This window comes from Chaetura pelagica, unplaced genomic scaffold, assembly GCF_000747805.2.
Source record: "Chaetura pelagica isolate M959 unplaced genomic scaffold, ChaPel_1.0 scaffold74, whole genome shotgun sequence".
NCBI classification, from domain to species: Eukaryota; Metazoa; Chordata; class Aves; order Apodiformes; family Apodidae; genus Chaetura; species Chaetura pelagica.
Window position 1 is genome coordinate 1,184,921 of NW_009952982.1, and position 22,513 is coordinate 1,207,433.

The 22,513-nt window shown below is 40.9% G+C and overlaps 1 protein-coding gene across 1 annotated transcript in view; it reads right to left on the minus strand.

Annotated features, from left to right (window-relative positions):
- The window catches only part of PHRF1 (PHD and ring finger domains 1), a 29,848-nt gene extending 13,889 nt beyond the window's left edge, over window positions 1–15,959 (minus strand). The window contains exons 1-7 of the mRNA XM_009996441.1: window positions 15,869–15,959; window positions 15,432–15,554; window positions 13,638–13,867; window positions 12,611–12,694; window positions 11,722–11,843; window positions 2,457–2,554; window positions 2,014–2,177 (exon numbers count right to left, since the gene is read on the minus strand). Of these exons, the coding sequence (XP_009994743.1) occupies window positions 2,014–2,177; window positions 2,457–2,554; window positions 11,722–11,843; window positions 12,611–12,694; window positions 13,638–13,867; window positions 15,432–15,554; window positions 15,869–15,959 (912 nt within the window). The remainder of the gene's footprint in view (window positions 1–2,013; window positions 2,178–2,456; window positions 2,555–11,721; window positions 11,844–12,610; window positions 12,695–13,637; window positions 13,868–15,431; window positions 15,555–15,868) is intronic.
- Window positions 15,960–22,513: the final 6,554 nt, after the last annotated feature.

The window sequence follows — 22,513 nt, forward strand, 5'->3', positions numbered from 1 at the left end:
TTAAGATGTCATTGCATAGCAGCAATGTATCAAATAATTCATCAAGCTTTTTGATTTTATTAATTATTTTAAAGTTGAAATTAAAAAGGCCTGGGTTTGGAGACAGTGGTTGGCAGCCAAGTAAGATGACCTTCAGCATGGAGGACATAATGAATTTAAGGACTGCTAAAGCACTATAGGAAGGCCTTTAAACAGGAAAAAAACATGATAAAAACTCCATGCAAGCTAGATCTTTTTTCATGGCACCTATTTCAAACTCTACTTACAGCTGTAATTCAGATAATTTGGGATGTGCTATAAATTTCTCCCCTTGCTTCTTCTCCTCACTTACAATGATTTTGATAAGAAACTTAAAATGTAAATTCTGGGGAGCTAATTAGCAGACCTTCTTCCCAATCAGAAGGAAGGTTAATATAATGGAAAACCTCCACTTTTCCCCCCAGATTTAGGCATTTTGTTTTGTTTCCCTTAAGCTTGTATTTACCTTTATTTGCCTGAAGTTACAGAACATAAAAGTATAGCTCATGGAAGATGAAGCACTTCAAAATCTCAAGTGCATTTCCTTTCTTTCTCACCTGACCTTTACAACTGGGTTACAAGGGAAAACTTAATCTGCCTGATCTCCTATCTACAGTTCAGTCTTTTCCCAGTCTGCATTTCACACTCCAAGGAGACCCTTTATAGCAGACTCAACCTGAAATCCACAGCCAACTAACTTGAAGAAATACTTCATTTTATCCAGACTTTCCTTCTCCCTCTTTTCTATATTTTCCTATCTTTGAAAAAAACCCTGACTTAACAAAATCAAAACCAAAAAGGTTTGTTATTGTCAGATGATACCAAATTTATTTTCATAGAATCACAGAACAATTCAGGTCAGACATGACCTTGGGGTAACCCTCAGAAGGGTGTGACTTCTGTTTGCTGGTCAACACTGCATTCAAACCAGGTTGGTTAGACCTTACTTCAGGTGGGTGTTGGAAGCCACCAAAGACAGAGATTTCAAAAAACATCCCAACAACCTATTTGCATGGTTGACCACCCCCAGAGGAAAAATTATTTTCTTTACATCAAATCAAATCCTTCTCTTCCTTTCAAAAGTTGTAGAATGTTTCACATATTTCTACTGAAATCAACAGCAGCATTAATGAAAAACAAATCAACATATCACTAGTCCTACACAATTTATTTACAGGCTCTGCTTCCATACTAAAATCACCATATCCTCCAGTACAATTTAAGGTTTTTATATTTATGCAAGTAACAGGTAGACTGCTTTGGCTAAAGCCAGAGGGCAAAGCAAGCAGGATACACTCAAATTTGAAAGTTCTTAGTTTGCAGGATAATAATTGTTATCTAAAGGATCATAATTATTCCAACCAACAGAAACATGCCACAGCATCCCAACTGCAGTCATCTTCATTTCAAGGATTTGGGGGCCCCTGTGTGTTTGGGAGACTTTCTTGCATAGATTCTATGGTACCTGTTAACATGGTTGAACTCACATTGCCACATCACTGAGGACATTAGAATCTGTTTTTTTCTCTTTGGTAAGAGGGTGATTTTCACAAATACAGAAACTTTAAAAATTCTAAATTTTTCTCTTCAATTTGGCTGAAGGTGGCCAACAGGTTCTAGTGCTATGGGAAGGGGTGCAGGAGGGCAAACAAGCAAATACACAGAAGCAAACCAAACATGCCTTGTCTCTGCAAAAAAAAGCATACTAAAAAAACAGGTGGTGCACAAACAGCCACTGGGAATAAACACATAATTTTGCTAACTGCCAAGGTGATAAAAATGCAGATTCAGCAGAAAGCTATTGCAGACTGCAAAACTGAGAGTCATGGTTGTATGCCGCACTCAATTTGCACATGTTCTACATCTCAATTTGAAATAACTCCATAACTACTAACTATTGTGCTATGGTCAGTCAACTGAGACAGCTGAGCTACCTAAGAGGGGACTTATTTCAGCTCTTCCACAAGGTCCTTCCAGAAGTTCATTAGCATGTACCTGAATTTGTTGAGCTGTTGTTATCCGGTTTCTGTTCACTGTTGCCCTAACTCGTTCGCTCTGCCGAGTTCTGGCTATAGCTCGAGTTCGGACATGAGGGCGTAGCCTACTGGTGGTAGGAATAACATCAGCCACGGGGGCTTCTTCACTGACATGATGCGTATCTTGAAAGAAAAGATGCCCAGGTCACTTGTCTTTCTATAGGTGAAAGCATTTCAAGAACTTTGGACAAAAAAAATCACCAGATAAGTATTCCCTTCCTTAAACCAATCAGATCCTTTTATCAGTTAAGAGTTCAAGTCAACTCTAAGTTCAAGAGAGAATGCCTATCAAAACAGATACTTAGATAAAAACTGAAGTTAAACATCTTTTCAAAACACCACATGCTTCTCATAATCTAAGTCAGGCGAAAAATACTTACTTTGCATACCACAAAACCTTACCTGCAGCAGTACTGACACCCGTGGGGGCACAGGCTGGACAGAACCATTCATCTACAGGGACTTCACTCAGAGGTGGATTAAGGCATTCCATATGATATCTTAAGTAAAAAAATAATTTAAAAAAATCAAACAACATGCTCCTTATCAAGGGAAGAGAGCATGCTACATAAGGCAAACACATTTTCTGAAGCCTGAAACTATGGTTCATGCATCTGCTACCAATCTTGAGAAACAATGCAACCTGAGTTATATTAGGGTCAATGCTACATGATATTTTGATCACTTTAGGCTCAAAAAAGCTCAGAAAAGTGAGAGTTTTTCCCTTTCCGTGTGGTGTATCATTTGCCATTTGAACTCAAGCTGCAAGAAATGTGGAGAGCCAAAACTGATGAGTAACAAAGAGGAAGAAGCAGTGAGATGCTGGGGAGATAGGCAATCAGGAAACATCATCTTTCCTGCAAACCAACATAATATTAACATTACTGGTACTTACAAACATTTCACTTTGCATGACTAGACACAGGTCAACTGCAATGCCTTGTTACACTGAATACGCACATTTCATCTCAGATATGATTAAGAGAACTGGTGACAAGGATTTGTGCCTAACTGCACAAACTAGGTTGCAGAGCACTGGTCAGTCACTGGCTTCATCCAGCTGCTTGCAGGACTAGAGGCTACCCACACTGGCTTCCAAACACCATCTGACTGAGAACCATGCTTGTCCTTATCAGATCTCAAGGGAAAGAAGAGAGGATGATGCTCCCCTAGGTAGGCCTTTTGAAATGTTCTCTACCCAGCAGGTGGAGCAGCTAGACTCAACAGTCTCACCATCCAGGTACAGAGATGCTACTCAGGAGAGCCCTTCAATAATACCTAACCTGAGCTTTGTAAAATTTCCCACTTTCAGCAACTAAAACTCAGCCAAAGAGGCATATCTTAGTAGCACTGAATTTTTGAAGCAACTCATGTTCAAGTTACACTGCTTAAGAGAATTAAAACAGACTAAGTAAATGAAAACCAACTGCTTAGACCAAGTTCTTTGAGCTTCAAATGAGCAGCATTTCTAGGACTAACTTTGTTCTTTATCTAAAAGGGGAAATCCTATTGTTATTTCTCATTTAGTACAGTGTTTAACTCTTAAATAAGAAAAAAGTGAAGCTCTCTGTTTTAACTTCCCATGCCAAAATTCTCGGGTTGGTAATGCATCTCCGTGCCTGGCCACAAAGTAAGGGAAGGGAAGGAACATCCATCCATCTCATGCTTTAATCTCATTTTATAGCACTACAAAAAAAACCAAACACCTACCACAGAGAAACTACAACTGTTAATCCACCTTCCATCACTTCAACTTCTGATTGTGTCTTTCAAACCTGTTTCCAAGCATGCTGCTATAAACTCAATTTACAGTTACTGTCAAAATGATACTATGTTTATACTAAATTATGTTAATTATTAATACAAAATGGAATATCATGTCCTTCTTGCATGATCAGTACACATTAGAGGATGAGGTCTCTTTCAGAGACTTATGAAGATGAAGTTGAAAAATGATGTTTGCAATAAATCATAGAATCATAGAATCTTAGGGGCTGGAAGGGACCTCGAGAGATCATCTAGTCCAACCCCCCTGCCAGAGCAGGGTCACCTAGAGTACATCACACAGGAACTCATCCAGGTGGGTTTTGAATGTCTCCAGTGAGGGAGACTCCACAACCTCCCTGGGCAGTCTGTTCCAGTGCTCTGTCACTCTCACAGTAAAAAAATTTTTTCGGATATTCACCTTGAACCTCCTATGCTCCAATTTACACCCATTACCCCTTGTCCTATCACTGGTCATCACCGAGAAAAGCCTAACTCCGTCCCCCTGACACTCACCCCTTACATATTTGTAAACATTGATGAGGTCACCCCTCAGTCTCCTTTTCTCCAAGCTAAAGAGACCCAGCTCCCTCAGCCTTTCCTCATAAGGGAGATGTTCCACTCCCCTAATCATCTTCGTAGCTCTGCGCTGGACTCTTTCGAGCAGTTCCCTGTCCTTTTTGAACTGAGGGGCCCAGAACTGGACACAATACTCCAGATGTGGCCTCACCAATGCAGAATAGAGGGGGAGGAGAACCTCTCTTGACCTACTAACCACACCCTTTCTAATGCACCCCAGGATGCCATTGGCCTTCTTGGCCACAAGGGCACATTGCTGGCTCATGGTCATCCTCCTGTCTACCAGGACCCCCAGGTCTCTTTCACCTACACTACTCTCCAGCAGTTCAGCCCCCAACCTGTACTGGGACATGGTGTTGTTCTTCCCCAAATGTAAAACTCTGCACTTCCCCTTGTTGAATTTCATCATGTTTCTCCCCGCCCAACTCTCCAACCTATCTAAGTCTCTCTGAATGGCAGCACAGCCTTCTGGTGTGTCAGCCACTCCTCCCAGCTTAGTGTCATCAGCAAACTTGCTGAGGGTACATTCTATACCCTCATCCAGGTCGTTGATGAAGATGTTGAACAACACCGGTCCCAGCACCGACCCTTGTGGGACTCCACTAGTAACACACCTCCAACCAGATTCTACCCCATTGACTACAACTCTCTGACTCCTTCCTTTCAACCAGTTCCTAATCCACCTCACTTCCTGGTCACCAAACCCATACCTGATCAACTTATCCACAAGGATGCTGTGGGAGACGGTGTCAAATGCTTTACTGAAATCAAGATAAACCACATCTACCGCTCTACCATCATCTATCCACCTAGTAATTTCCTCATAGAAGGCTATGAGGTTAGTCAAACATGATTTACCCTTGATAAAACCATGCTGACTGCTCTTGATGACCCCCATGTCCTTGATGTGCCTGGAGATAGTCACAAGAACAAGTTGTTCCATCACCTTTCCAGGGATGGAGGTGAGGCTGACCGGTCTATAGTTACCCGGGTCCTCCTTCTTGCCCTTCTTGTAGACTGGAGTGACATTTGCTATCCTCCAGTCCTCAGGCACCTCACCTGTTGCCCATGATTTACTGAAGATGATGGAGAGTGGCCTAGCAATGACCTCCGCCAGCTCCCTCAGCACCCTTGGGTGCATTCCATCTGGACCCATTGATTTATGGATGTCCAGATTACTCAACTGATCCCTAACCCAATCCTCATCTACCATGTCAAACTCTTCCTCTATCTTGACTTCTTCTGGGGCTATATGAATCTGGGGCTCATAGGGAGACCCTGCAGGAGTGAAGACAGAGGCAAAGAAGGCATTCAGCACCTCTGCCTTCTTTATATCCTCTGTCACCAGGGCTCCCACCTCATTCCTCAATGGGCCAATATTGCCTCTATTGCTAGTTTTGCTAGCTATGTACTTGAAAAAGCCCTTTCTATTATCCTTAACCTGACTTGCAAGGTTAAGTTCCAAGGAGGCCTTAGCTTTCCTAATTGCCTCCCTACATCCTCTGACAACAGTCCTATATTCCTCCCAAGTGACCAGCCCCTCCTTCCATGATCTATAGATTTTCCTTTTCCACTTAAGTTTGCCCAGTAGTTCCTTCTTTAACCATGCAGGTCTCCTAGCACCCTTACTAGATTTCCTAACCATTGGGACACTCTGATCCTGTGCTTGCAAGAAGTGGTCCTTGAATGTTGACCAGCAATTTAAAAAAATCAAACAACATGCTCCTTATCAAGGGAAGAGAGCATGCTACATAAGGCAAACACATTTTCTGAAGCCTGAAACTATGGTTCATGCATCTGCTACCAATCTTGAGAAACAATGCAACCTGAGTTATATTAGGGTCAATGCTACATGATATTTTGATCACTTTAGGCTCAAAAAAGCTCAGAAAAGTGAGAGTTTTTCCCTTTCCGTGTGGTGTATCATTTGCCATTTGAACTCAAGCTGCAAGAAATGTGGAGAGCCAAAACTGATGAGTAACAAAGAGGAAGAAGCAGTGAGATGCTGGGGAGATAGGCAATCAGGAAACATCATCTTTCCTGCAAACCAACATAATATTAACATTACTGGTACTTACAAACATTTCACTTTGCATGACTAGACACAGGTCAACTGCAATGCCTTGTTACACTGAATACGCACATTTCATCTCAGATATGATTAAGAGAACTGGTGACAAGGATTTGTGCCTAACTGCACAAACTAGGTTGCAGAGCACTGGTCAGTCACTGGCTTCATCCAGCTGCTTGCAGGACTAGAGGCTACCCACACTGGCTTCCAAACACCATCTGACTGAGAACCATGCTTGTCCTTATCAGATCTCAAGGGAAAGAAGAGAGGATGATGCTCCCCTAGGTAGGCCTTTTGAAATGTTCTCTACCCAGCAGGTGGAGCAGCTAGACTCAACAGTCTCACCATCCAGGTACAGAGATGCTACTCAGGAGAGCCTTTCAATAATACCTAACCTGAGCTTTGTAAAATTTCCCACTTTCAGCAACTAAAACTCAGCCAAAGAGGCATATCTTAGTAGCACTGAATTTTTGAAGCAACTCATGTTCAAGTTACACTGCTTAAGAGAATTAAAACAGACTAAGTAAATGAAAACCAACTGCTTAGACCAAGTTCTTTGAGCTTCAAATGAGCAGCATTTCTAGGACTAACTTTGTTCTTTATCTAAAAGGGGAAATCCTATTGTTATTTCTCATTTAGTACAGTGTTTAACTCTTAAATAAGAAAAAAGTGAAGCTCTCTGTTTTAACTTCCCATGCCAAAATTCTCGGGTTGGTAATGCATCTCCGTGCCTGGCCACAAAGTAAGGGAAGGGAAGGAACATCCATCCATCTCATGCTTTAATCTCATTTTATAGCACTACAAAAAAAACCAAACACCTACCACAGAGAAACTACAACTGTTAATCCACCTTCCATCACTTCAACTTCTGATTGTGTCTTTCAAACCTGTTTCCAAGCATGCTGCTATAAACTCAATTTACAGTTACTGTCAAAATGATACTATGTTTATACTAAATTATGTTAATTATTAATACAAAATGGAATATCATGTCCTTCTTGCATGATCAGTACACATTAGAGGATGAGGTCTCTTTCAGAGACTTATGAAGATGAAGTTGAAAAATGATGTTTGCAATAAATCATAGAATCATAGAATCTTAGGGGCTGGAAGGGACCTCGAGAGATCATCTAGTCCAACCCCCCTGCCAGAGCAGGGTCACCTAGAGTACATCACACAGGAACTCATCCAGGTGGGTTTTGAATGTCTCCAGTGAGGGAGACTCCACAACCTCCCTGGGCAGTCTGTTCCAGGGCTCTGTCACTCTTACAGTAAAAAAATTTTTTCGGATATTCACCTTGAACCTCCTATGCTCCAATTTACACCCATTACCCCTTGTCCTATCACTGGTCATCACTGAGAAAAGCCTAACTCCATCCCCCTGACACTCACCCCTTACATATTTGTAAACATTGATGAGGTCACCCCTCAGTCTCCTTTTCTCCAAGCTAAAGAGACCCAGCTCCCTCAGCCTTTCCTCATAAGGGAGATGTTCCACTCCCCTAATCATCTTCGTAGCTCTGCGCTGGACTCTCTCGAGCAGTTCCCTGTCCTTTTTGAACTGAGGGGCCCAGAACTGGACACAATACTCCAGATGTGGCCTCACCAATGCAGAATAGAGGGGGAGGAGAACCTCTCTTGACCTACTAACCACACCCTTTCTAATACACCCCAGGATGCCATTGGCCTTCTTGGCCACAAGGGCACATTGCTGGCTCATGGTCATCCTCCTGTCTACCAGGACCCCCAGGTCTCTTTCACCTACACTACTCTCCAGCAGTTCAGCCCCCAACCTGTACTGGGACATGGTGTTGTTCTTCCCCAAATGTAAAACTCTGCACTTCCCCTTGTTGAATTTCATCATGTTTCTCCCCGCCCAACTCTCCAACCTATCTAAGTCTCTCTGAATGGCAGCACAGCCTTCTGGTGTGTCAGCCACTCCTCCCAGCTTAGTGTCATCAGCAAACTTGCTGAGGGTACATTCTATACCCTCATCCAGGTCGTTGATGAAGATGTTGAACAACACCGGTCCCAGCACCGACCCTTGTGGGACTCCACTAGTAACACACCTCCAACCAGATTCTACCCCATTGACTACAACTCTCTGACTCCTTCCTTTCAACCAGTTCCTAATCCACCTCACTTCCTGGTCACCAAACCCATACCTGATCAACTTATCCACAAGGATGCTGTGGGAGACGGTGTCAAATGCTTTACTGAAATCAAGATAAACCACATCTACCGCTCTACCATCATCTATCCACCTAGTAATTTCCTCATAGAAGGCTATGAGGTTAGTCAAACATGATTTACCCTTGATAAAACCATGCTGACTGCTCTTGATGACCCCCATGTCCTTGATGTGCCTGGAGATAGTCACAAGAACAAGTTGTTCCATCACCTTTCCAGGGATGGAGGTGAGGCTGACCGGTCTATAGTTACCCGGGTCCTCCTTCTTGCCCTTCTTGTAGACTGGAGTGACATTTGCTATCCTCCAGTCCTCAGGCACCTCACCTGTTGCCCATGATTTACTGAAGATGATGGAGAGTGGCCTAGCAATGACCTCCGCCAGCTCCCTCAGCACCCTTGGGTGCATTCCATCTGGACCCATTGATTTATGGATGTCCAGATTACTCAACTGATCCCTAACCCAATCCTCATCTACCATGTCAAACTCTTCCTCTATCTTGACTTCTTCTGGGGCTATATGAATCTGGGGCTCATAGGGAGACCCTGCAGGAGTGAAGACAGAGGCAAAGAAGGCGTTCAGCACCTCTGCCTTCTTTATATCCTCTGTCACCAGGGCTCCCACCTCATTCCTCAATGGGCCAATATTGCCTCTATTGCTAGTTTTGCTAGCTATGTATTTGAAAAAGCCCTTTCTATTATCCTTAACCTGACTTGCAAGGTTAAGTTCCAAGGAGGCCTTAGCTCATTAACTCATTAAGAGTTGTAAATTATTTTCCTTCTCTAGGAAAGGAGATTTCATTTTCCAACTGCCAGCTACCAGAAATGAGATAATTTCCCTAAAGTAGTATTCTGACAAGTACTATTGTTAGGTTCAGGCCAAAGTCATAACAAAAGTACTTAGAGCAAGAACTTAATTACATACGTTTCAAATAATCTTTTGGAGTTTTGAAGTCACCTGATGTCCCACTTGACAAGCAAAAACTTTCAGCCCTAAAACTCTGGACACTGGAGAACATATTGCAACTGCTACCTACAGTCCCCTAAATAGCTAAAAAAACCCCAAACAACAACCACCCTAATCAGACAGAAAATCAACATGACAAAACTCAGTGCCAGATCTTATACAAGGATAAGGTGATACTTGTTTTTTTTAAAAAAAACAAACCCAAACCTTTAAGTAAATTTATTTTACTTCTACATTCATTCTCCCAGGTTCATTTACTAGCTCGCTTGTACCCATCCACTCTCAGGCACAAAGACTCTGTGTGCCCCAGTGGTTTGGCCAGGATTACTTGCATGCCACTGAGGACTAGAGACACGGGTCATCAAGTCCTCAACACACCTCTGGTGCTCTACAACTGGCAGGGAAGAACCAATTTCAAACTTTTCTTGTACTTTTTAGGGAACGAGTAGATGCCACAAGGGCCCTTCTGCCTTTTGTTTCAGTCCTCACAAATAGTAAGAAAAATGAGATCTATAAAAATTAGGAATTTTTGGTCACGTACGTAGCCCAGTCTGTCACCTTCTTGACACCTGTCTTTGTATCAGTGCTACTCTCTTCTTGCTCCTCCAGAACCTGAATGAAGTCACACATTAATGTGTCACACCATTGATGTAATTAAATCTTTTTCTACTGTTAAAATACCTAGATGTGCACATTTCTATATTCATACCAAGCTTAATGCTATATTTCACAGCTCTGAAAGTTAGGTTGTCACATTCCAACAAGTCTTACCTGAAATTGGTTTCAATGCAGAAAGATCTTATTACTTAAAACATGACTTAAATTTATAAGATATTAGCATTATACCACACAGCTTAAATACTGTGGGAAGAGATGCCTGGCTAAAAGCAATTAAAAGACCAGATGACTCCATGACTTCAGAATTGTTGGTAAAAATAACTGATGAAATCTCCACTCTGGTGTCAGGTCAGACGGTGGATGTAGAGGAATAAAGCTAGGAACAAACTATTCTATGTTTTTCTCGAGTTAATCTCAGCAATGGAGAGCTAGTAAAGGTCACAAATTCCTTCTTCTGGAAGTGCTAACTCTAGAAATCAAGCTTTCATGAATAATTTATTTTAGGAAAAAAATATAAAAATTTAAAAAATTGTATCAAACTTGGGGAAAAAAAAATAAATTAGAGGAATTGTTGAGACCACAAAGGAAAAATCTAAAGCAATACCCTGAGTTCAGGTAAGGCTTATGAAAGTTCAAAAAGAACTAAAAGACATTACTTCAAATAAGACCTAGTTTTGGTTAAGTATTTTAAATTCAGGTTCTGATAATGTGCTTAAAAATATTTACTGTTCCTGATTTTGTCTCTTCTCTAGAAGCTGAATCGGTGTCTATATAGATACTACAGAACACAAAGACAATGTTAAACTTGCCAGATGTCTAGTTAGCTTGCTGGAAGTTACTTTTCACATCCGACTGACAATACTGCAAGATGGATTAAACAGTATAAGAGCTTTGAGTTCTATCAGAAGACTGTAGGACCAAAGTTGTATCCAATGCCTCTACTTACACATATATCCATATTTAAACATTTTATTAATCAAGGAGGGAGGGAAAAAAATGTTGGGCAGAGACACAAGCAAGCAAGAGTAAAGGAATTGTTTAATAGCTGAGGCTATAAAAAAAAACACCTCAAAATGTAATGAAACTGAATGGACTTCTCCAGCACAGCACTAGTGCCCAGTCAGCTGGGACAAGTCATGCCCCCTTTCAAGGAGACATAAAGGATACGGTTTTTGCCCTCCATGATCCATATGTTGCAAGGGGTAGCATAAACATTTTCATCACTTAAACATACGGTGGTCTGCAGAACTGATGTGTGAAGGACTCTGACATATATGATGCTAAATGACCAGAAAAGGATCAATCACATCACGGGGATGTCTGCACTATAAGCACTTAGATGCAAATCTGGCCACATAATGTGCCAGAAGAGAGCAACAAGGAGCAACCTACAGATCCCAGAGTGCATGTGGACCAAACGCCAGCCAGCCCCACAGTGCCATCTGCAAACATACAGGTGTATTCATTTCAACCTTTCTTACCCTGCATCACAGCCATCACACAGCAGCAGGCGATCCTCACGGTCGCTTCTGCCACACACCTCACAGAAGGTTGGATCATCCTCTCCATCATTACCCTGAACTTTCGTGTTCTCAACAGGAATCTAAATAAAACAGGGATTGACATTTTACGCAAAACACAGCACTTTTAAAAACCATTGTCACATTAATAGTACCTGCAGCAAAATAAAAGTGAATGAGTGAAACACATGATTTAAATGGTAATTCGGTTTTGTTAAAATGCACTCAATAATAAACCATCTGTTCATGAAAACAATAACAAACTCCTCAATGTTCCCTGAAAACCAACACATTTCTGATAACAACAAAAAACAATGACATCTCTTCAATGTTCTTTTGTGAGATACTACTAGCACACTCAACCTGTGCCTTTAAGAGCTCTACTCTTTTCCTTGTATCCCCCTCCCCTTACAAACTCAACCACAACACAGTATAGCTGGTAGCAAAACAAGAGGAAGAGATCACATATAACATAAATTATTCCTATTCATATTATAATGCCACTTCCATTATGTGGTGCATTTTTCCCACATGGACAGGCTTATCAATGCAGAACAGCTAGGAATAAAAGGTCCATTACTCAAAAGAGGCAGATATGATAACACCCTTTTTGCCATCAGAAATTGTCACACTTCAGTCAACACACAATAGCACAGGAAATGTGGTTAAGGAGGAAGAAAAACTGTAACAGTTCCTTAAAAAGCAATCTCAAAATAGTTAAATAATAGAAATAATTTAGAAAGAAATAATTAATCCAGATACCAAGTATCAGATAAACACGCTAGAAGTATAAACCTTTGAAAGGTGATTTTGTGGCAAATGGCCTTGTTTGCTACAGTAGAAAGCTTACCTTTCGTAAGATTTTACCACCAAAATGTACCCGAATGCTGATGTATTTAAAGAGGATTCGATCCACTGGACAGGAGTTTGCATTCTAGGGAAAAAAAAAAAATCCTCATAGAGTTAATAACAACATCCTTTGGTTAGGTTTTTTTTTTTAAATAAATATTTAATTATTAATGTAATAAGCATTAAATTAATGTAGTCATCATTTTAATGGCTATTGGTCTTGACATTGTAAGTACTTAAATCTGACTTGCCCAGTCTACAAATAACCTGTCGTAGCAGAGAAAATATTAACTTTTAGAAAAGCATTATAACAAAGTAATTTAATAACTATTGAATTGCCAAAACAATCTCAAAGTTCTTCCAAAAACTTCCTTGAAATAGTGCTCATGTTCTTGGGCATTTTCTTACTTTTGGCCAAATAAATGACTAGAAACAGCTTACAAATATATTCAGTAGGAGTGATATTTTTTTTTTTTAATTACTACTGGTACTGACTGCTGCATGCACAGTGAGTTTTGTTATACTTCTCACTGTAGATTATAACTATGGAAACTACACAGTTAGGTTGCAAGGAATTCTGACTGAAAACTGAATTCAGAACAAACTGCTGATTTATTCAGTATTATTTTATATCTTTACGTTTAAATGTTCATTGTCACAACAGGCCCCCATCCAATGCCCACAACACAGAATTCAAGAGGTAAAGACAGATATACAGAGAAATGTACACAGAGAAAGAGACAGAAAACTGGTGGCCTGACATGAAAAGAATAATTTTGGATGCCTAGAAACACACTTGCTTATGATGGTACAGCTTTCAGATAACAGATCAGATCAGGACAGATGCAAGAAAAACAGATCCACACTTCACAAACACGGATCATGCCAAACGGAGCAAAACCCAAGTATGCATAAAAAAGCTTAAGAAAGCAAATATACAGTGTTTTGTTCTCATTCCAGCAGAACAGCATGATCGGAGGGGACACAGCAGAGAACACCAGAAGCCCATCAGGGACAAAACATCTCACCTTAGACCACTCCACAATGCAGTCCAAGCAGAAGTAATGGGAACAATTCTCAGGAGTCCCAACAGCCTGATCCCTAAATGCATTGAGGCAAATGGGGCAGTTTTCACCATCCTCATCAGAGGAAATGCTTGCTTCATTTCCTTGTGGCTCTAATTTCAGAGAATCAGTCATTCCTCCCACAGTGAACTCAGTTCCTTCCTCCTCCTCCTCTTCATCATCATCTTCACAATCTTTGAACAGTGAGAGATGAAAAATAACTCTCATGTATTGCAGAGCTTCAGCAGTGAGGGCAGAAAGGGTGGGTAGGATGAGGTACCAGTTCACAGAAAATTTAAAGTAAGCTTATTTTATGGGACTGAAAGAGTAAAACACATCCTCTCCAGTTTGAGGCAATAATTTTTGCTGTTTTCTTTTCCCTAAATCCTTTCACTAAAAAGCAATGGATTACTCAGGTGAAAAATAAAGCCTGATAACGGGGCTAGTCTTGCAAGATTAGAAGGACAGACAGCAGAAAAACAAGATTATCAAAACAAGAGTGGGGTATGGCAGGCTATAAATAAAGTTACAATGTATCTAACTTATTTTCTTTCTTTCTTTTTTTTTTTTTAAATAGACACTCCAGAGGACAAGCAGCAGCAATATGCTTACCTGCGTAACAGAACATTAAATATTTCACCAGTAAATAATTATTTTGAGAGCAGAGGGATCTGGGTGCCCAGCTGAAGACTGCTTTAGGAAGCTTGGTTTTGGATAAAATTAATTTTAAACACTCAGCAAACATTGCTGAAAAGTTGTTTTTATTTTTAGTATGAAAGACAAGAGATGTCTGTTCATCTCTCTATAAAGCCTGTGAATTAAGTTTACATTTTCAAGAAGCAGTGAAAAGTTACCTAAAATCCACTCTGTTGTTTTGGTGGGTTTTTTCCTTTTGGTCTGTGTTTTTGTTGTTGTTTAGGTTTTTTCTTTTCTTTTTTTTTTTGGGGGGGTGAGGGGAGGATGGGGTGTGGAGCAGCTGTTATTCTTTAGGGTTTTATTAATAATGAAAATGGGGCCCTTGTCTTTTGTCATCTCTACTGAATTCTCCTTTCTCAACATAGCAGAGAATACTCTAAAAAACAGATTAATAAAGCTTTTTGGCACGTGGCATCAATTTTTTAGTTTCTGTTCAAACAAAGTCTATCTAGTAACTTGGAAAACTCTGCTCTTGCCTTCCTAACAAGCTTTAAGATGTGATAAAAAACTTTTGCTTACCCAAATAATAATTTGAGTGCAGCAGTGTCAGAAGTACATGCATCTACAGGGTGTGTTTTCAGTGAAATGAACAAATTGAAGTAACAACCACACTCCTTTTTCAAAGAAAAATTAGTTAAGTCTTCTTTTCTCCTCTCTAGGCCTAACAGCAGGAGTAATCTGTTTCCAAAACATGCTGTCACTACATTCACTTTAGAGGCTCATCCCAAAGCAAACAAACATGCTTTTCATAAATGAAAAAAATAGCATGAGCCATTGATGCAATGTTGACTTTTCTTCTCATGCTGGGGCAGAGATCACTCCTACTAACTCTAACTACTCCACTTCAGCTAGCTGGTAAGTCTTCAAGCATACACACATGCTTTAAAAACTCAGAAATCTGGGAATGTTACTTGTTTATTATCGTAGAATTTGGGCATCGGCCTGACACAGCGACATCTCTGGATTTACATTTCATGTCTAACTTCTGCAGGAAAAGCTTTCAACCCTCTTCTTCCTCCACTTTTTAAAATAAGTCCTGTTAATGCATATTAACAGACCTACCTTCTAATTCTTCATCTTCACTTTCTTCCTTGTTCTCCTCACCTCCCTCCTCCTCAGTGCCATCATCTTCCTCCTCACTTCCAGTATCATCTTCTGAATCACAGCTATTTCCACCATTGTTTTCTTAAAAAGAAAAAAGAATATGAGAGGAAATACCATTTGATGCAGACAGGCAGGCAGAATTATGAAGGACATATCAGAACTCCTGCTCAGGATGTTCTATATGAAGTGAAACCACAGATTTCCTCAGTGCTATCAAAGCTGCCTGAGAAATTCAAGGGAAGCATGTCAGCAAACCAAAAAAATGGTCAGGGGAAAAAAAATAATAAATAAAAATCAACGGTCACAAATATATCTTTACTTCTCTTTGGAGGTTAAACTAATAGGTTATCCAACCTAGAACTAGGAATATGTACACACAGAGAGGCTGCACTCACCTGTTTCACTGAGGAGCACAACACACTGTCTTTTGCCCTTGCCTAGTGCAGCATTCTTGTTCAGCAGTTCATCCTGGCTGTCATCATCCATGGCAGGACATTGGGAATCCACTCCCTGAAAGAAAGCAGATTTCAGTGAGGCAGCGCACCACCTACCCAAGCTAAGCAGGGGTCAGTAGAGCAAAGAGCCTTCAACACATCTGCACAGACAGGAATGGTATAGAAAGGACATGACTCTACAGCAAAGGCAGTGCTCTACAGCACAGCGCTAATTAGCTTTCCCAGTAACAAGTCAGAGGTGGCTACAGGTAAGTAGTTATCACTATGAGAAGTTTCACATCCCTTACTGAACTAGATGAAGCCAGCTGCTTGTTAACCTCAATTCAGGTGGCAGATTCAGCTTTATCTTGGGCTCCTGGATGACAGAAAAAGGAATAACCACAACTCCCCACTGAAAACAGGAATAGAAAACCTGCAAACACCAAAACCATCCTATGGACTAGTAATAAAACACAAAACTGAAAGGGACCAGAGGCCCTTTGAATAAGGCCTAACAGGATGATATTGTGTTCCAAATCAGAATAATCTGTGTTGCTCAATTGAAAAGAAATAAGATTACGTATTTTAGGTCTTTTTTTAAAAAGGCCTTTTCACAGCTCTGTCACAAAATAGAGGAGTCTCAGATCTCACGTTATTCCACAGAAAGGAGAGTTATTTGGTCCATATTAACACAAACACATTAATTGCTGTGCATTAGCGCAGACTAGTAATAAAACTGACAGATACTGAAAGATACCTCATGATCCAAATTCATAATGACAATCAAAAATGTAATTAATTGACACTTATAAAGCTAGATGTCATATCTCAATATGAAAAAAACTGGATTCTTCTACAAGCGTGGCAAAATAGGATGCTCTTCTCCCACTCTTCCCTGCTCCATATTACATATCTTGCACATTAAGAGAATATTTAGAACCCAGCATTATGCTTTATTCAAGTACTCTTGATGTGTATCTTTACTTGTACATTCCCTTTTTGAGCCACACAGCTCTGCACTTGAATGGTTAGGGACAACACACGCAACACACACAGGACACAATGAGCACAGCTTGCGTATGTTACCCCCACCCATCCCTTCTTCCCCGACCCAAATCACTTTGTTTCTGGTTTCTCTCCCTCCTTCCCCCCAGCAGCACAGGGGGACAGGGGATGGGGTTTAGAGTCAGTTCACAGGCTGGTGGTTCCTGCTGCAACTTCCTCCTCAGGAAGAAGGATTCCTTACAGTCTGTCCCTGCTTCCCCACAGGGTCCCTCCCATGGGAGAGAGTCCTCCATGAACCTCTCCTTCATGAGTCCTTCCCACGAGGTCCGGAGCTGCTCCAGCCTGAGCTTCCCACAGAGTAACGGGCTGCTTCGGGAACAAACTCCCCTGGCACTGGGGTCTGCCACAGCTACGCAACCGGAGTCCACAGGCAGCAAATCCTCTGGCCACAAAATCCAAGTCCACTGGCCAAGTTCACGTTCCTCCGTGAGTGCAGGGGGACCGCTGCCATCTCACCATGGGTTGCAGGGAAACTTCTGCTTGAGCACCTTCTTCCCCTTCTTCCTCACCAACCACCAGCACCGCCCTCATCCTCCAGCACAGCTCTTCTTCCCCCAAGTGCTTCTCTGCACAAGTGTTATACTAGGTCTTTCGTATGTTAATCACAGAGGGACATCTGTTGTCCCTCTAATGGCTCCTTGGCTGGTTTTGAAGCAGGGGGACCTTCACAGCTTCTTCCAGAGCCACTCCTGTGGTCCTTTCCCCACTACCAAAAAACCCACCAAACTAGAACAAGAGCCATGGAAACATAGTCTTTCCTAATCCAGACTAAATGGCAAATGGATTCTTCAATGCTCAGGGGGAAAAAAAAAAAAAAATCTAAAAAGAAAAAAGAGCGATCTTCAACAGAACCAAATTCTTCATAAAGATTTCTCCTAACTTCACCAAGAATCTTACCTAAACAGGGGTTTAAACTTTTTGCTAAATTCATGGCTGTTAACAGGATGTGTTTAAAAGCACTTTATGTTGACTGAAAACAAGCAGACTCATCAAAAGCCAGACACTCCATGATGTAACTGGAAAAAAATAGGAACACTAGGAATTTTTCAAGTTTCAGCAGAGTGTATGTATGAATTATTCAAACTGAAACTCAGTTATATAATGTCCTCTGAAAAGCTATGTTAGCTACAGTAACGCAAAAGATGTGGAGAACTATCTGTTGTCCCTCTAATGGCTCCTTGGCTGGTTTTGAAGCAGGGGGACCTTCACAGCTTCTTCCAGAGCCACTCCTGTGGTCCTTTCCCCACTACCAAAAAACCCACCAAACTAGAACAAGAGCCATGGAAACATAGTCTTTCCTAATCCAGACTAAATGGCAAATGGATTCTTCAATGCTCAGGGGGAAAAAAAAAAAAAATCTAAAAAGAAAAAAGAGCGATCTTCAACAGAACCAAATTCTTCATAAAGATTTCTCCTAACTTCACCAAGAATCTTACCTAAACAGGGGTTTAAACTTTTTGCTAAATTCATGGCTGTTAACAGGATGTGTTTAAAAGCACTTTATGTTGACTGAAAACAAGCAGACTCATCAAAAGCCAGACACTCCATGATGTAACTGGAAAAAAATAGGAACACTAGGAATTTTTCAAGTTTCAGCAGAGTGTATGTATGAATTATTCAAACTGAAACTCAGTTATATAATGTCCTCTGAAAAGCTATGTTAGCTACAGTAACGCAAAAGATGTGGAGAACTTAAGGGCAGAGACTGGCAGCACCCACAGAAGAGCAGCTCTATTTGTCCTGGATGTAGCAGGAATTTACACAGAGCACTTAGATTTATGCAGAACCTCTGCCTGTAACACTTCTCCATCCAAAGGCTGTGGCAATAGAGGGCGTTTCTGCTGTCCCGTCATGGCCATGTCCAGCCAGCTATGGCACTCCCAAGCCACTGAGGACAAAACAGGTCAACCAAAGCCACCATAGGGGAAAACCATGGATAAGCCTCCATTTCACTACCTCAGTGACCTTCATGCCCCTGCTCCTTTGCTACCCTTAAAGCAAAGCAATAAGCACAGCAAGGAAAGGATCTTTTTATTTTTAGAAGTGATTCCCACAAAACACAGTTCTGACCAACATATACTTCACTACATTTCCAAACAGCATTGAAAACAACTAGCCATGTTATTTTCACCCTACTGGCCCACAGAAAAATATCCTTTAAGTACAGAGGCAAACAAATCAGCACTTGTGACTTGACAATCTACACTCACATATTTATGCTGCAAATGCAAGCTTGGACTTTGCTCAGAGCCAAAACTCAAGTGTTAAGGAAAATCTGATATTGCAGCAAACAATCAAGTCTTCAAATCTTGCAAGTAAAAAAAAAATAATTCTGTTTTGTGGATATCTGGGAACAGACCATGAGAAACCAAGTGAGATGAAATAAATTTGAGACTTTAAGCACATCACAAATCTTACTTTGCCAACAACCTTCTCCAAACTGATCTTAAGAACTGATCTTTGGTTTCCTAAAAAAAAGGAAACCAAAGTTGACTATACACCGAACACAAGAGCTTGTTCTCTTATTTTTCAAAAGCAATAAGCAGCATTTTCAGGTGTGGGTTGTTCGGGTTTTTTTTCTTGTGGGAGACATTTCAAATGAATTATCACTGTAAAACACAAACACACTCATGATACTCTTCAGAGAGCTCATCCACTTATACAAAAGCCCAGCTTTTGTTCCAGCACCTACCATATCAGAATTTTTCTAACCCCTGAGCTGGAATCGACAGGTACAAAATAAATAGGAAGCGTTTTTATCATTATTATATAAACCAATAAATTTGGTTAAGAAGGAGATCACAGTCATTCCTCCAAGGCTAAAAAGCAACTGGTTTCCTCATGTTGACTGATCTTCTCTCCCACATCCCACTCTGAAGACTTCATTCAAAGTAATTTTGGATGCATCCCCAGCAGGCAGCTTGCAAAGGCAGATGCAGGGTAACCTGGCCAGAGATCCCTTATCTTTAGACTCCCTATCACTAATGTCAGACGTCACTGTTTACAGCAAAACCCATTTCAATTCCCTAGGTAGGTGTGTCATTTGCACACCTGTGGTCTGCATACACCACATCCAGTATTTGAATTACAGGTTGCACACTAGGTCTGCCAAAAGCAGGTACCCTACCCCTTCTTAACATCCCCTTGTTTCAAATTCTCATTTAGAAGACCCTAACAATACTTTTAATACAGTAATTGGAAAAAAAACTATGAGCATGTGGCGGGTGTTCAATCACGTTACACACAGAAGCACTTTTATCCAGCCCTAGGTTCCCTTCACACCCTCACAAGGGCGAAGTCAGGCACTGTTTGCTTACTGCAGCATGGGGTCTACTGTTGTATTAACAATAAGCTCAGGCTTTGCTATTAAGACAGATTATATTTTTACATTGAGCTGCCTTAAGTAATTTTAATTTTACAATCAAATAGCAATTACAAATACTTTCTTCAAGCTGTATTAGCAACAGGGAAGATTAGGTGTTTCCTCCAGACTGTTTACGAAACAAGCACTGCAATAACCAGTGTTTTGAACTAAAATGCTACAGGTCAGTACTTTAATGTACTTTGAGTATGTTCCAACATACTCAAGAAGGCAAGTGTAGGTTTCTAGTAATCAGAGCAGCCATGGTTTGCAAAACACCCTCCAGCTCTACCAAATGTGAGGCTTCCACATGAAGCTGACAGAGCTGCCTATAACAAAGTGACTCTTCCAGTCACAGCATCTTCTTTTCTAGCATCAACCCTTTTCCTCCATCACCAGCTTCTTACTGTAGTTTCCCGTTTTTTGCAACAGAAGAGCTACTAGACAAGGCATTTGTTTTTATTTGCTTGGGTAACACTTGGAATTACACACATGCAAAAAAACCAAGTCAGCTGTATTTTCTCACATGGAGGTTTTGAATGCTGATCTAATTTCATGGGCAATTATTAAGCAGTCATATTCCAAAGCCCATTTACATCTAAATTTAAGTCTACTAAATATTCAAACACATGAGCTTTCAGTTCTCACTGGTATATCTGCTTTGTTTGCTGGTTTGTTGGGATTTGGGTTTTTTTGTTTCTAAAAAATTCAGTTCCCTCTGGAAAACCCTCAGGAAGTATCAGGCTTTATTTCCAATTTCATTTGCTACATCAAAAGAAAAGAAAAATAAGAGTTGTAAAAATCATGGTTGTACCTAGCTGGAAAATGTCTGGATATGGTGTGACTAGTATCTGTCACCACCACATTCCAAAGGTAAAAGGAGAACTAGGCAGGGAAAATAGTCAGATTAATAAAAGACTCCTACCAGCCTAGAGCTGTGCAGTGCTAATCTAGCATGCACAGGGAGGTTTAAAAAAAAGCCCTCTAAATCTAAATATAGATCCAGCTTTCCCCCATTTCAGTTACAAGAAGATAAACTCTGAAAACCAATATCAGAACTGCCAATGCAACAATTTAAATAATGGAGGCACCTAAAAACCTGAGGGAAGTAAGGAAGCATTTGTCTTTCCTGGCCCTTCCCTAAATTTTGGCACCCTACATTCCAGGTCAAAAACTGTTCATCAAAGCTTCCCAAGGAGCAGACATTGCACTCTTTGAGGAGTATCCAATTAAAAGCAAGCAGCACACAGGTTTTGCAAAGGCCCTTTTGAAGTGTGGCATCTTACCCACAGGAGCAGCTGGGGCATTTTGTACCTCTGTATTCAAAGCAGTAGACAAGCTCTGTGGAATTCCCAGCCTGCAATCCCCCAAAGATGCTGGCTCAATTTCCAGCTGCGAATCAAATGCTCTCCAATGCTGCAAATCATCCTCCTTCTTAACTTATTACAGCTTTCCCTGCTGTTTATGGGCATGGCTGGGAAAAAAACCCCAAACAACAAACAAACAAAAAAAGATAAAAAAAAAACAACCAACCAACTAAAAACAAACAAAAGCCTCCTGCACAAATTGTTTTGTGTATGTGCATAGCCATAACAGAATTACAGAATTACCCTGGTTGGAAAAGACCTTCAAGAACATATGTCTTAACCCCTAACCTAACACTGACCAGTCCTTAACTAAACCATATCCCTAAGTACTATGTCTATGTGTCTCTTAAGTACCTCCAGAGATGCTGACTCCACAAAAGGTACCACCTCCTACTGGCCTTCAGGAAAGGAAATAACCCAGCAAACATCTCTGGAACACATCAGCAAGGCATCCATGCAAAAACCGGCAGGAAGATCAGTAACAAAGTTTAAAAAGCTCACTCACCCCACTGTTTTTAAACATGAGGTGTCCAATGACTAGTCACACAGCTGAAAAACCACTCAGTAAGCACACGTCCCTCAAGACAAAGGTTTTAAGCCTAAACACACTTTTGCAGCCAGTTAATGCGCATTTTAAAAATGCTCTCATGAAAGCCTCATTCTCCTTGTTAGCCGTGGAACCCGCCGACTCCACTATGGAAGGCTGAAGCAGTTTGTGACTTCTTGAAACGCGCTCACGCGTGCACCGCAAACGCCGGGGGCGAGGCGGGGGTGGAGCGAAGCAACAGAAACATTGGGGTTTATTGAGAGGAT